This window comes from Euphorbia lathyris, chromosome 2, assembly GCF_963576675.1.
Source record: "Euphorbia lathyris chromosome 2, ddEupLath1.1, whole genome shotgun sequence".
NCBI classification, from domain to species: Eukaryota; Viridiplantae; Streptophyta; class Magnoliopsida; order Malpighiales; family Euphorbiaceae; genus Euphorbia; species Euphorbia lathyris.
Window position 1 is genome coordinate 77,377,808 of NC_088911.1, and position 14,182 is coordinate 77,391,989.

Sequence of the window (14,182 nt, forward strand, 5' to 3'; positions counted from 1 at the left end):
TGAGGCGTGATTACCTCACGCCTCACCATGTGGTGAGGCGTGATTACCTCACGTCCGCGTTTCGGGAGAGGTATTTTTCCCCCATTTCCCACCTCAAAGCGTCAAAGGGTATTTTCGTCCTTTCACGGAGCTAGAGGTGGGAAATTGAGGCTATGTTTAACAACACCCTTCCTTTTCCTAAACATATCCAAACACATAGGAGAATTAATGTTTATTCATTTCATTTCCTTTAGTTTCCCTTTCTTGATTCCTTTTCCCTTATCCCTTGTGAACCAAACGTCTCCTAACAATACTCAATTCTCATCAAACTGCATAAATATTATATTCTATTTATGTTTTTATGTTCAAATAAATAAAAATTCTCATTTTCTTGAGTTAAAAAAAAATGAATCTCGAGTTTATTAATAGGGTAAAAAATTAGAGTCTAACAAAACTTGCTTTAATTATAATTCTACATATTGGAGCATATATAATTGCTTGTTTTTTTTAAAGAAGAACACATATAATTGTTTTTAATAATGGATTAATGCCCAAACAGTAATCAATTTCAATAATAACTTGGTGAAATTCAATGGAGAAGATTATATATATATTTTAAATAGTATGATTAATTAGTTATTTTTAATAAAAAAATTATATATTAATAATGAGAAAGACAATTGATGGTCTAATAATTAATTACTAGTCAAAATTTGATATTTCTTTATTTTTTGGGTAATTAATTTATTAGTCCCTATATTTTGACAAAACATACTGTTTAGTCTCTATATTTTCAAAAACACATGGTAAGGTCCCTAACCTTTTTCTGAGTGAACTGTTTAGTCATTCCGTCTGTTTGTTAGATTTTTTTTACTGTTTATGACTTCAGAAATGACTAAATTGCCCTTTACTATTTACCTTCAAACTTCAAAAGAGGAAATCCAATTTAGAAGAAGAAGCTATTTGTATGGAGAACAAGAAAAAGAACAGACCCAATGCTTAAGAATTTGAACGATTAAGAAGAAAATCAAGAAGAATAACTCAAAGTTGATTTCAGATGCATTGGAGTTTAAAGAAAAAGAAAATAAAGTAAAAGAACGCAAATCCAAATTGACTAACAGAATCTTCATGAGAGTATAACGACACGGACTAAACAATTCATCGAGAAAAACATTAGGGACTTTACCGTGTGTTTTTAAAAATACAGGGACTAAATAGGTGTGTTTTGTCAAAATATAGGGACTAATAAATTAATTACCCTTATTTTTTTTAACACAAAATACACAGTTTTACCTCGGTGAACTTTGATGAAACTTATATACTTTTCAAAATAATATAGTTAATTAGTTATTTTTAATGAACAAAAATTATGTATGGTAATAATTACACTACAAAAAAAAGAGTCTTTACCGACGGAATTTAGCTTCTTTAGCGACGGTTTTTTCTGTCGCTATAGACTATAGCGACGGTTTTTAAAACCGTCCAGAACCGCTGCTACAACAGGCGTTGCTACCTAGCGACGGTTTTTTATGAGGCGTCGGGGTAAGTTTCTATAGCGACGGCTTGATTGTAACGGTTTTGTGACGGTGTTCTGACGGTTTGCGACGGTTTTCGGACGGTTTTGTGCGGTTTTGAATTTTTTTACCGACGGTTTTGCAGCTAGACTTTTACACCTCATTTGGACCATTTTTTTAATTATTTTTGTTTTATATAAATATTTCAATACTTTTTATAATAAAATATTTTTAATGAATCAAATCAACTAAATTTTTTATCCAAAGATCAAGAACATACTTTCATATATTACGTAATGGAATCAATATTCATTTCTCGTACAATATAATCCAAAATTGTCAAATTGATATAACTACTACAACAATTATCAAAACAATTATCAAAACTAGTTCATTAGAAAGTAAATCTGTCAAGCTGCACTCTGTAAAGCTTAAATATACATTTTAAATCTGTCTGCATTTTTATTGCCGTCAGCATCCTCAGACCCTGCTGTTAGTGTCTCTGTTGGCTCACCATAGCTCCAGTTGACTTCACGGTTGGAAACTTGGCAAGTGAAGACACCCCAGGAATTCTACCACATATTTCACCTGACAAAAGAAAAAGGCATACGAACTTTTTCAGACAATAGACCTGCTTCTATTTCAGCTTTTGGATTATTACCAACGTACAAAACAGAATGCAGAACCAAACTCTTATTTAAGAGAAGTAATCACATAGTTTAGTTTTCTTTATTTATCACACCGAAGTTAGAAAAATATATCAGTTCTAATGTAATTGACAAAACTAGTCGAGGCAGCAGAACCGAACTCTTTTATGATGCTCTCGCCATTGATGCTCAATCTTTGCGATGAAAGGAAGTCGTATTCATATCCAAGATGAGAAAATTTCTGCAGCCTGTTAGAGAAATTTAACATTTATTAAACTAACGAAGTTGCAATTTCCATGAATCGGGGTCAGCGGATCCTCTATAACCCCTAATCTCTTTGCCATATATATAGTCAATAACTTTAGACAGTAAATCTTTCAAAATACATATAGCAAGAGTTACAGACCTTTTCTTTTGACGTCTTCAGTTGATCGGTCTAGGATATCGTCATGGTTATAACTTTTAAATTTCAGAGTGAAGAAAGGAACAAACTCGGCAAGTACAGGTTCACTCTTGCAAGTATACACCTTCAACAAGGAAAGAAATGCAAGTCCAATGTACTAACTAAAGTTTCATCCAAATACAGATTAAAACATAAGCATCATCTTGGCAATATGCATCATTAATTCAATCGAAACTAAAAAAGAGACACCTTAGAACACATCATATTCTCGATTTCGGACCTTGATGACACCAATAGGATGCTCCTAATCAATAAAGTAAAATGGAATGCGTGGACATATGACAGAAATCGATCTCTTTAAAGACAGAAAGATCGGTAACCAAGCAAGATTGAAAGAAATGACCAGTAGTCATACATAGACCGATGAAGAGAATAGAACACCGGGGATAAAATAAAGCAGAAACAAGGTAAATGAATTAATACCCTTTGAATTTACAAGAGAAGCTGTCATCCCAAATATCCTAGGAAGATCGGAACCTCCAGATTTGAAGTAGAGGTGATAGAACTCCTGGAAATATAGTGAAATTTGCAAAATGAAGTGGATAGTTACTCGGAAAATCAGTATCATAAGAGGAAGAGAAAGACAAAGTCACTTGCAAGATCAATGAATAAGGGGCTCTACCTTTCGCGTGATGACATTCGTCGAATATCAGAACCTTCATGAATAAACTAATGTATGCATACAGTAGAAAAGGAAAACACAATGCTCCATTTTACGGTAAATTTCTAACTATTTCTGGTACTAAGCATCAGTAGATGTTGCATAAAAAATCTCACTTGGAAACAAACGGTAAAATAACACAAGCAACAGAAATAACTAAGATAGATAAGTCCAGTAAAAAAAACACAAAGGCAGACAACTCTTTCCTTTTGAATAATTTAATTTCAAAACATGGATTAGAAGCATATTCAAAATAATGGATGCCTTTTCTTGTATTGATTGTTTTAAAAATTAAAAATTAATCAGTTAGATATAAAAAGCAATCATCTTTTATTTAACAGATATAACATCACATCTTTTATTTAGCCATCATCTTTTATTTAGCAGATATAACTATCATCTTTTATATGTTTTAAAAAGCATATATATAAACACATCATGCTTACAAGGTAAGAGCCTTAATCATCAAATAATAGAATAGTTAAGACAAAAGGAATAAATACAACATATATGCATAATTATAGAATAAGAAGTGATTTAAAGAGAAGAGCAACAAATAAGTTGAAATTTTTGCAATATTAATGAAATGACGTTAATTAATCTGTTCCTAGTAGTACAAAAACATGCTGACAGTAAGTAAATCATATTTTGAAGAGAGATGGCTAAATGAAAATATTAGCCTAGCAACTAACCCATTCAATCAAGCATTCGTCACTTTGAGGCATTGATTTTCTACAGAACAGCCTGAGAAGCACAACACCAAAGGAAAAGATGTCTGCTTTTATTAGCACCATTGATTCCTGCTCTAAACAATTCTCGGTACCTGAAAAATTAAAACTAGTCTCCTTCAATTCAGGCAATAAGCTTTCTAACTAGTCTAAATTGAAGAAAAGTTGCCTGCTCGAATCCAGATATCTATTTTATTAAAAAAAATTGAAACATAGTCATTCTATGTTAAAATTCACCATGGATTGTTGTTAATTGCAAATTTTGGTTCTGAAATCTGAAACATTTACCATGGGTTGCAAGTCAGATGTGAGAAAAATGTTGCAGGGCTGCAATCTAGGATGAGCAATGGGACCTCCTATGCATCCTTCGTGCAAGTATCGAATACCTTGAGCAATTCCAATTGCTATCTTCATTCTACAAAACTATCAAAAAATCGAGAATAAGTAAGGCAAGAGGTTCTAGCATTTTACGCCAATAAGCTTGCAATTGCTACACAACAACTAATTTAAGTGGGGAAAAAATTAAAAGCAATCAACAAATTAAAATCTTAAACAACTAGCTTGGTGGATAATATAAAATTAAAACAATGAAGTTTGAAATTTCCCTTGTTTAAGCACACAACCACTTAGTGACCAATCAATTCCAATTGCATAACAACGATACCATCAATAACTATTTCAAATTCATCTACTGATTAAGTTGAAACATAGCAGAATCACACTGAAAGAGCCAAAAAGAGATCCAAATCTAGCATTGACAACAAGAAAAAAAAAATCTGAAGTGACTTACCTCAGCTTGATACTCGAACTTCTCGCCAGAAGCATCGACAACCTCTTTCTCAGCAACAACTGCCTCACACCGGACAGCTAGTCGATTATTTCGTTTCTCAAGGTTCCATTTGAGGTCAGTACATGAAAAACCCTTGTTGAGAACGCTACTATTGGACGGAAAAGGACTTGTTAGATTGAAGAGGTTTAGAGTGGCTGATCAACTTGGGAGAGGAGATCGGAGGAGTGGCGAGGGAGAACGCTGAGAAGATCGGAGAGAGCAGTCTCCCTTTGCTTGGATCTACACCATGCCGCCTCAACTAAAAGCTTGGAAATCCTTCTCCACGGTAATCGTCTTGGCCTTGCCAAAAACTTTAGAGATCCATTTATTTTGCTAGAAAAAAACAGTGATGGGCCAAAAATGGGTTGACATTAGTTGAGCCTTTTACATTGCTTGGTAACTAGTTGGATAAAATTGAAATAGATAAAAGTAAATAAGTAGATTTTATAGTGACACTTTTTAAAAGTGCATTTATAAACTGTTTAAAGCACACTGAGTAAATTAGAGTGCTGAGTTGGAAGATGACCACAAAAGTGTCAATTCCCAACTCACAAGTGAAACAATCTTAGTCAACATCTGACTAAAGCTGTCTCACATTAAGATCGGCCAAGCTGACCAAAGCTGAGTTAATAAACTCACTAAAATTATCAAGTCAGCAAGATTAATTAGCGAAAAAGTTACATTAGTTCCTAACCCCTCTTGGAACTAATCACATGGGACCAACAGACTATCCAACTGCATGATGTGTGGCAGATTCTTCGTATCCCGATCGACGGTGCGATGGTGTCCGAGTCTCCCACTACTGAGCGGCTACCCACCGATCTGACGAGGATGCTCCACTCATTAAGAGGGAGATGGATGAGTTTATGGCGAACTAAATGCCGTTATTATATGTACTCTTTTATTACATTTTAACACTTTTGATATTATATGTACTCTTTTATTTTTATTAATTTTTATTTTAATGTTTATGTTGTTAAATTTTATTTGTTAAAGGGTAATCCGAGTTAAAAATGCCGTAATTTTTATTTCTAAATGGTTAATTCGAGTTAACCACAATCATCAACAAATTTTTTTTGGGATTTATTCATGCGGGCGTGAGGTAATCACGCCTCACCACAGGGTGAGGCGTGAGGCTATCACGCCTCAATGTAGGTGCGGACGTGATAGCCTCACGCCTCACCCTGTGGTGAGGCGTGATTACCTCACGCCCGCGTTTCGGGAGAGGTATTTTCCCCCCATTTCCCACCTCAAAGCGTCAAAGGGTATTTTCGTCCTTTCACGGGGCAAGAGGTGGGAAATTGAGGCTATGTTTAACAACACCCTTCCTTTTCCTAAACATATCCAAACACATAGGAGAATTAATGTTTATTCATTTCATTTCCTTTAGTTTCCCTTTCTTGATTCCTTTTCCCTTATTCCTTGTGAACCAAACGTCTCCTAACAATACTCAATTCTCATCAAACTGCATAAATATTATATTCTATTTATGTTTTTATGTTCAAATAAATAAAAATTCTCATTTTCTTGAGTTAAAAAAAATGAATCTCGAGTTTATTAATAGGGTAAAAAATTAGAGTCTAACAAAACTTGCTTTAATTATAATTCTACATATTGGAGCATATATAATTGTTTGTTTTTTTTAAAGAAGAACACATATAATTGTTTTTAATAATGGATTAATGCCCAAACAGTAATCAATTTCAATAATAACTTGGTGAAATTCAATGGAGAAGATTATATATATATTTTAAATAGTATGATTAATTAGTTATTTTTAATAAAAAAATTATATATTAATAATGAGAAAGACAATTGATGGTCTAATAATTAATTACTAGTCAAAATTTGATATTTCTTTATTTTTTAGGTAATTAATTTATTAGTCCCTATATTTTGACAAAACATACTGTTTAGTCTCTATATTTTCAAAAACACATGGTAAGGTCCCTAACCTTTTTCTGAGTGAACTGTTTAGTCATTCCGTCTGTTTGTTAGATTTTTTTTACCGTTTATGACTTCAGAAATGACTAAATTACCCTTTACTATTTACCTTCAAACTTCAAAAGAGGAAATCCAATTTAGAAGAAGAAGCTATTTGTATGGAGAACAAGAAAAAGAACAGACCCAATGCTTAAGAATTTGAACGATTAAGAAAATCAAGAAGAATAACTCAAAGTTGATTTCAGATGCATTGGAGTTTAAAGGAAAAGAAAATAAAGTAAAAGAAGAACGCAAATCCAAATTGACTAACAGAATTTTCATGAGAGTGTAACGACACGGACTAAACAATTCACCGAGAAAAACATTAGGGACTTTACCGTGTGTTTTTAAAAATACAGGGACTAAACAGTGTGTTTTGTCAAAATATAGGGACTAATAAATTAATTACCCTTATTTTTTTTAACACAAAATACACAGTTTTACCTCGGTGAACTTTGATGAAACTTATATACTTTTTAAAATAATATAGTTCATTAGTTACTTTTAATGAACAAAAATTATGTATGGTAATAATTACATGATGATATACGAAAATACAAGAGTAAACACAATAATATGGACTGAAAAGTTAAACACATCGAGTGATATACATAAATTAACGTGTCCATTACATTTTGGATTGAATATTCAACTAAAACTGATTGATGTACCATTAGACCAAATTAATTTGTTGGCTTGTGCTTGTGCTTGGAATGGACATACATTATCGCTTTCACTTGATTATTTTCTAAATGAAGATGCATTATCTTTTTAAATGATTTGTCCTCCTTTTTTATTTTTTTTGCTAAATTATATATAGATGATAATGCAGGAGGTGGATGGAATTGCCAACCAAAAAAAGAAAAAAGCTGACAATTACACTTGTGATGGTTTTTTTTGGCAAGTATATATGGATATGAAGGAGAAGAGCTGGTTTATTAGCAACCACATCCTTTCATATTCCAACTAAAAAAAGAAAAAAGAAAAAATGAAGTCCGATTACAGCCGAATAAACGAGCTAAAAGCTTTTGATGAGACAAAAGAAGGTGTTAAAGGGCTTGTTGATGCTGGGATTACTCAAATTCCTCCTATTTTCCGTTGCCCATCCGCCAACATCATCTCGCCTACTGATCTCAACTTGAAATTTCCCATCATTGATCTATCAGGTGTTGATAAAAGTTCAACTCTGCGCAAAGAGATTGTTGAGCAGGTGCGAAAGGCTTCTGAGACATGGGGATTTTTCCAAGTAATCAACCATGGAATTCCTGTGAATATCCTGGAGGAGATGAAGGAAGGAGTAAGGAGATTTTTCGAGCAAGATTCTGAGATTAAAAAGGAATACTATACTCGTGACCTCACCAAAAAAGTTATATATAATAGCAACTTCGATTTATATACTGCCCCTTCTACTAACTGGAGAGATACACTTTTTTTCCAATTAGCTCCACATCCTCCTACTCCTCAACAACTGCCAACTGCTTGCAGGTCAGAAAAAAATATGCTCAATCTTTACTCTATTTACTTAATTTTAAACTATTTCTGATTATGGCCTGTTTTAATAAATGGCATGCCCGATAATTTTTACAAACTTTGAAAACCATCCACTCTTGTCTAGAAGGTAGACTAGCATCCATGTTCATGTCGTCTTGCATTCCTTTCATGCCTAATTCACCACAAAATCAGAAACTGTTTCAAGTTCACCATAAATAGATAAATGATTTAGGTATTCTCAAAATTATCAGAAATAATAATAGCTGTTAATTTTATATGTATGCTTTTTTTCTTTCTTCTTCAGAGATATAGTGATGGAATACTCAAAACAAGTTGAGAAATTGGGGAATACAGTGTTGGAATTATTATCAGAAGGTCTAGGTTTGAAGGCAAACTACTTGAAAGAGATAGGTTGTGGTGAGGGACATGTCCTTTTAGGGCATTACTATCCAGCATGCCCACAGCCAGGATTAACATTCGGCACAACTCAGCATGCTGATAATGACTTTCTCACTGTTCTTCTGCAAGATCAAATTGGTGGCCTTCAAGTTCTTCATCAGAATCAATGGATTGATGTCCCTCCCACTCCTGCTGCTCTTATCATTAACATTGGTGATCTTCTGCAGGCAAGTTTATTACTTTTCTGTCAACAACTATATATATATATATATATATATATATATATCTCATTTTTGTGTATCTAATTTTGGTTTTTGATTTCACAGCTAATATCAAATGATAAGTTGATAAGCGTGGAGCACAGGGTGCTGGCAAACCGTATAGGACCAAGAGTATCAGTGGCCACCTTTTTTAGCACAAATCTAGAATCAACGCCAAGAATCTATGGACCTATCAAGGAACTGTTGTCTGAAGATAATCCTCCTAAGTATAGACAAACCACAGTCAAAGAGTACACTACCTATTTCACAGCTAAAGGCCTTGATGGAACTTCTCCTTTGCTGCATTTCAAGCTCTGAGCTTCTGCAATAAACGATTGGGGATGTGTATAACTATTATCACTATGAGTCTCAACTCTCTTTACAATAAATTTAATATCATTACTTTGGATTGAATCCCATTTGTTTTTCCTTTCTTTTCTTTATCTTCCAAAGACTGTTAAAAATTAAACTTAATTTATTATATAAAATAAATAAATAAATAAATAAATAAAATGAAATCAATAATGTGATTTGAAGAAAAAAAAATCAATGGTCAAAAGTCAAAAAAAAATAAAAAAAAAAAAAGATAAGAGATAAGGAATTAATTATGTATGGGTTGGTTTGAATGAGTTGATTTTATTTTGATTTTTTTATATGCTTGTAACCTTTATAAGAGGGTTTGTGGATTGTAATTTTAATTGACTAAGTTCTGAAGGCAAGTGGCATTGTGTCCAATGGAATAATTTGTTCCCAAAAATAAAAAAGATAGTCCTTCTAAATTTCATTTCTAGTCCCTTTAATTTCAACAAAGTGGTATCAGAACCATATTACGAAAGTCAGTCTTCCGCCAAATAGACCCTATAAAAAATGTCAGACGGTCTCAAACTTCCTTATCAATACCCTCATCTCACAAAAACCAATTATTCAAGTTGGTGTATTCGAATGAAGGCATTACTCGGATGTCAAGATGTCTGGGTATTATCGAAAAAGGCTACATAGTCCCAGGCAACGAGGCAGCGTTGTCGCAGACAGAAAAAGATACTCTGCAGAAAAATCGCAAAAGCGATCAAAAGACGCTTACTCTCATCCATCAAGGTTTGGATGAATTAATGTTCGAGAAAGTAGCCGAAGCTACCACCGCCAAACAAGCGTGGGAAATCCTACGAGTCTCTCTTCAAGGGGAGGAGAAAGTTAAAAAAAGTTCGTTTACAGATGCTGAGAGGAGAATTTGAGATGATGAGGATGAAAAAGACAGAGGCCATTAGTGATTATTCATCCCGAGTAAAATTTGTCGTAAATCAGATGCGGCAATATGGAGAAAAAATTGAAGAGTCCAGAATTGTTGAAAAAATTCTGCGATCACTACTACCAAAATTTGATTACGTAGTGGTGGCTATGGATGAGTCTAGAGACATCAGTGAAATGTCAGTTGACGAAGTTGTAGGGTCATTACAAGCACGCGAGGAGCGGTTTGAGAAACGAAGAGAAGATTCCGCAGAACAAGTCTTAGCAACGAAGACTGTGTTTAAAAATGGCGAAAGTAGTCAGTCCGGCAGAGGACGCGGAAGAGGTCGAGGAGGAAATGGTAGAGGACGAGGACGTGGTAGAAGTCAAGGCAGAAATGAAAACGGCAATAACAACAATGACAGAAGCACTCAATTCACTAGAGGAAGATGAAGAGGCCGAGGACGCGGTCAAGGAATAGGAAACTGGAGGCCGAATGAAGGACGTGACAAGTCCAACATTCAATGTTACAATTGCTCTAAGTACGGTCACTACACAGTGGAATGTTGGAGTCCGCCTAAGGAGGTAGAGGAGACTGCCAATAATATTCAAGATGAGGAAGTAACTGGCACAGTGTTACTTACCTACGAAGGTGAAGAAAATCGCGAAAATAATATATGGTATCTTGACAATGCGGCAAGTAACCATATGTGTGGTGACAAAAAGATGTTCGTGGAGCTCTATGAATCCATTCGCGATAATGTTGTATTTGGAGATTCCTCCAAAGTTCCCATTACATGCAAAGGAACAATTCTTATTCGGCTCAAAAATGGCGCTCACCAGTTTATTGATAATGTTTATTATGTTCCTAGCATGAAAAACAATATTTTGAGTTTGGGACAGTTACTAGAGAAAAATTATGAAGTTCACATGGTGGATCGGAAACTACTCATGTTGAATGAGAAAAAGGAGTTGATTGCACGAGTACCAATGGCGAAAAACAGAATGTTCACAATTAACATTCAGACAGACATGACTAAATGTTTGAAAGCTTGTGTGCAAAGTCCCCCCTGGCTTTGGCATCTACGGTATGGACATCTCAATTTTGGAGGACTGAATCTGTTGGGAGAGAAGCAGATGGTAAACGGATTACCTCAAATTGACCAGCCTCATCAACTGTGTGAAGGATGTCTTGTTGGAAAACAATTCAGAACCAGTCCATGTCAAGAGCAAAGGCGCCACTTGAGCTAGTTCACACAGACGTGTGTGGACCGATCACTCCACAGTCTCTTGGTAAAAATAAATATTTTCTACTTTTCATTGATGATTATAGTAGAAAAACTTGGGTGTATTTTTTGAAGGAAAAAACAGAAGTTTTTGAGACATTTAAAAAATTCAAAGTCCAAGTGGAGAAAGAAAGTGGTCATTTTATTAAGGCACTGAGATCAGATAGAGGCGGCGAATACATGTCCATCTCTTTCAAGCAATTTTGTGAACAACATGGAATCCGTCATTTCCTTTCAGTCCCCAGATCACCTCAATAAAATGGCGTAGTAGAAAGAAAGAACAGAACGATGCTCAACATGGTGAAGAGCATGTTAAAAAGCAAAAATTTACCGAAGGAGTTATGGGCCGAAGCAGTAGATTGTGTTGTCTACCTATTGAACAGATCGCCAACTGTCAGTGTTTGGGATCAAACTCCACAAGAAGCATGGAGCGGAATAAAACCCAGTATTTCTCATTTGCGTGTTTTTGGCAGTGTTGCTCATGTCCATGTACCGGATGAAGAACGCAAGAAGCTAGATGATAAAAGCAAGAAATATTTGTTTGTGGGCTATTCAGAACATTCCAAAGGGTACAAAATGTTCGATCCTCAGACTCAGAAAATCATCATCAGTAGAGATGTCACCATTGATGAAGAAGCAGTTTGGGACTGGACCGGTGAAAAAGAAAATAGCTACAGTTTTTATCCTTTCATGGATGAAGACAATGATCAGGAAGAACCAGCCACAGTCGCAGCCACAACACCAGTAACCAGTTCGACATCAGTAAGCTCATCCAGTTCGAGTTTATCCTCGAGTGATGAAAGAAGTTCAGATGAACATCCGCCCGGAAAGCCAAAAAAATTCATACCTATTAAAGATGTTTATGATGTAACAAGAAATCTCAATGATGAATTAACTCTTTATTGTCATTTTGTTAATGATGAACCAACAGATCCAGAAGAAGCAATGAAAGATGAAAAATGGAGAAAAGCCATGGAAGAAGAGATTCATTCGATTGAGAAAAATAAAACATGGGAGCTGACATCACTTCCGGTCGGTCAAAAACCCATTGGAGTTAAATGGGTGTTCAAAGCAAAGAAAGATGCAAACGGTGAAATTGTCCGGCATAAAGCAAGATTGGTGGCAAAAGGGTTCAGTCAACGACCCGGAATTGACCACAATGAAGTTTTTTCTCCTGTTGCCAGAAGGGAGAGTATCAGACTGATAATTTCTGTAGCTGCTCAACACGGGTGTAGAATCCATCAAATGGACGTGAAATCCGCATTTCTCAACAGATATCTAGAAGAGGAAATTTATATCCAGCAACCACCTGGGTATATTGTGAAAGGTCAAGAAAATAAAGTGCTAAAATTTAAAAAGGCACTTTATAGTCTTAAGCAAGTACCACGAGCCTGGAACAGTCGCATTGACAAATATTTTCAAGAAAATGGTTTTGTCAAATGCCCACATGAATATGCCCTGTATGCAAAGGTGAAAAATGGAGATATGTTACTTGTTTGTTTGTATGTGGATGATCTCATTTTTACAGGGAACAATCCTAAGATGTTTGAAGAGTTCAAGAAGACAATGGCTCGTGAGTTCGAAATGACTGACATTGGTCTAATGTCATATTATCTTGGCATTGAAGTGAAGCAGAATGACAACGGAATTTTTATTTCTCAAAGTGGTTTTGCAAAGGAGATATTAAAGAAGTTCAAGATGGAAAATTGTAATTCCGTCAGCACGCCAGTAGAATGTGGAATCAAGTTGACAAAAGATGAAGGTGGAGACAGAGTCAACTCGACATTATTCCGAAGCTTGGTCGGAAGTCTCGGATACTTGACATGTACGAGACCGGATATTCTCTATGCAGTCGGCTTAGTAAGTCGATACATGGAAGCCCCAACGGTGTCACATTGGAACGCAGCAAAAAGAATTCTCCGTTACGTGAAAGGTACAACTAATTTGGGATTACTTTATTTAAAAACTGACGATTTCAAATTAGTTGGATACTGTGATAGTGATTGGGCTGGTGACAAGGATGACCGAAAAAGTACAACTGGTTTTGTATTTTTTCTGGGTGATACTGCATTTACGTGGAGTTCGAAGAAGCAGGCGATTGTGACGTTGTCAACCTGCGAAGCTGAATATATTGCTGCAACCTCATGTGTGTGTCATGCGATTTGGCTCCGAAAACTGCTAGAAGAATTTCAGATGACCCAAAATGATCCGACGGAGATTTTTATTGATAATAAATCTGCATTGGCATTAGCAAAAAATCATGTGTTTCATAATCGGAGTAAACACATTGACACGAGGTATCATTTTATTCGGGAGTGCATTGAGCAAAAGGAGGTGACACTGAAGTACGTGAAAACGGAAGATCAGATTGCAGATATTTTTACAAAGCCGTTAAAATACGATGTGTTCAGTCAATTGAGAGTTCTATTGGGAGTTACGGAAAATTAAGTTTAAGGGGGTATGTTAAAAATTAAACTTAATTTATTATATAAAATAAATAAATAAATAAATAAAATGAAATCAATAATGTGATTTGAAGAAAAAAAAATCAATGGTCAAAAGTCAAAAAAAAAAAGATAAAGATAAGAGATAAGGAATTAATTATGTATGGGTTGGTTTGAATGGGTTGATTTTATTTTGATTTTTTGTATGCTTGTAACCTTTATAAGAGGGTTTGTGGATTGTAATTTTAATTGAATAAGTTGTGAAGGCAAGTGG

General features: G+C 34.9%; 1 protein-coding gene and 1 long non-coding RNA gene across 3 annotated transcripts; one reads left to right on the forward strand and one right to left on the reverse strand.

Annotated features, from left to right (window-relative positions):
• Positions 1-1,761: 1,761 nt before the first annotated feature.
• LOC136218667 (uncharacterized) lies at positions 1,762-5,134 on the reverse strand. Of its 2 annotated transcripts, XR_010683884.1 has the most exons (7): positions 4,783-5,134; positions 4,281-4,415; positions 3,957-4,087; positions 3,027-3,111; positions 2,547-2,667; positions 2,302-2,388; positions 1,762-2,081 (listed from the first exon to the last, which is right to left on the reverse strand). It is a non-coding gene; the product is annotated as an uncharacterized lncRNA (long non-coding RNA). The 2 variants fall into 2 exon arrangements; XR_010683883.1 differs by having other exon boundaries at positions 2,547-3,111.
• Positions 5,135-7,657: 2,523 nt separating this feature from the next.
• On the forward strand, positions 7,658-9,368 carry LOC136218669 (1-aminocyclopropane-1-carboxylate oxidase homolog 1-like). The gene is made up of 3 exons (XM_066005701.1): positions 7,658-8,289; positions 8,600-8,921; positions 9,021-9,368. The coding sequence occupies exons 1-3, from the start codon at positions 7,793-7,795 to the stop codon at positions 9,270-9,272; spliced, it is 1,071 nt and encodes a 356-aa protein (XP_065861773.1). The 5' UTR covers positions 7,658-7,792; the 3' UTR covers positions 9,273-9,368.
• The last annotated feature ends 4,814 nt before the right edge of the window (positions 9,369-14,182 follow it).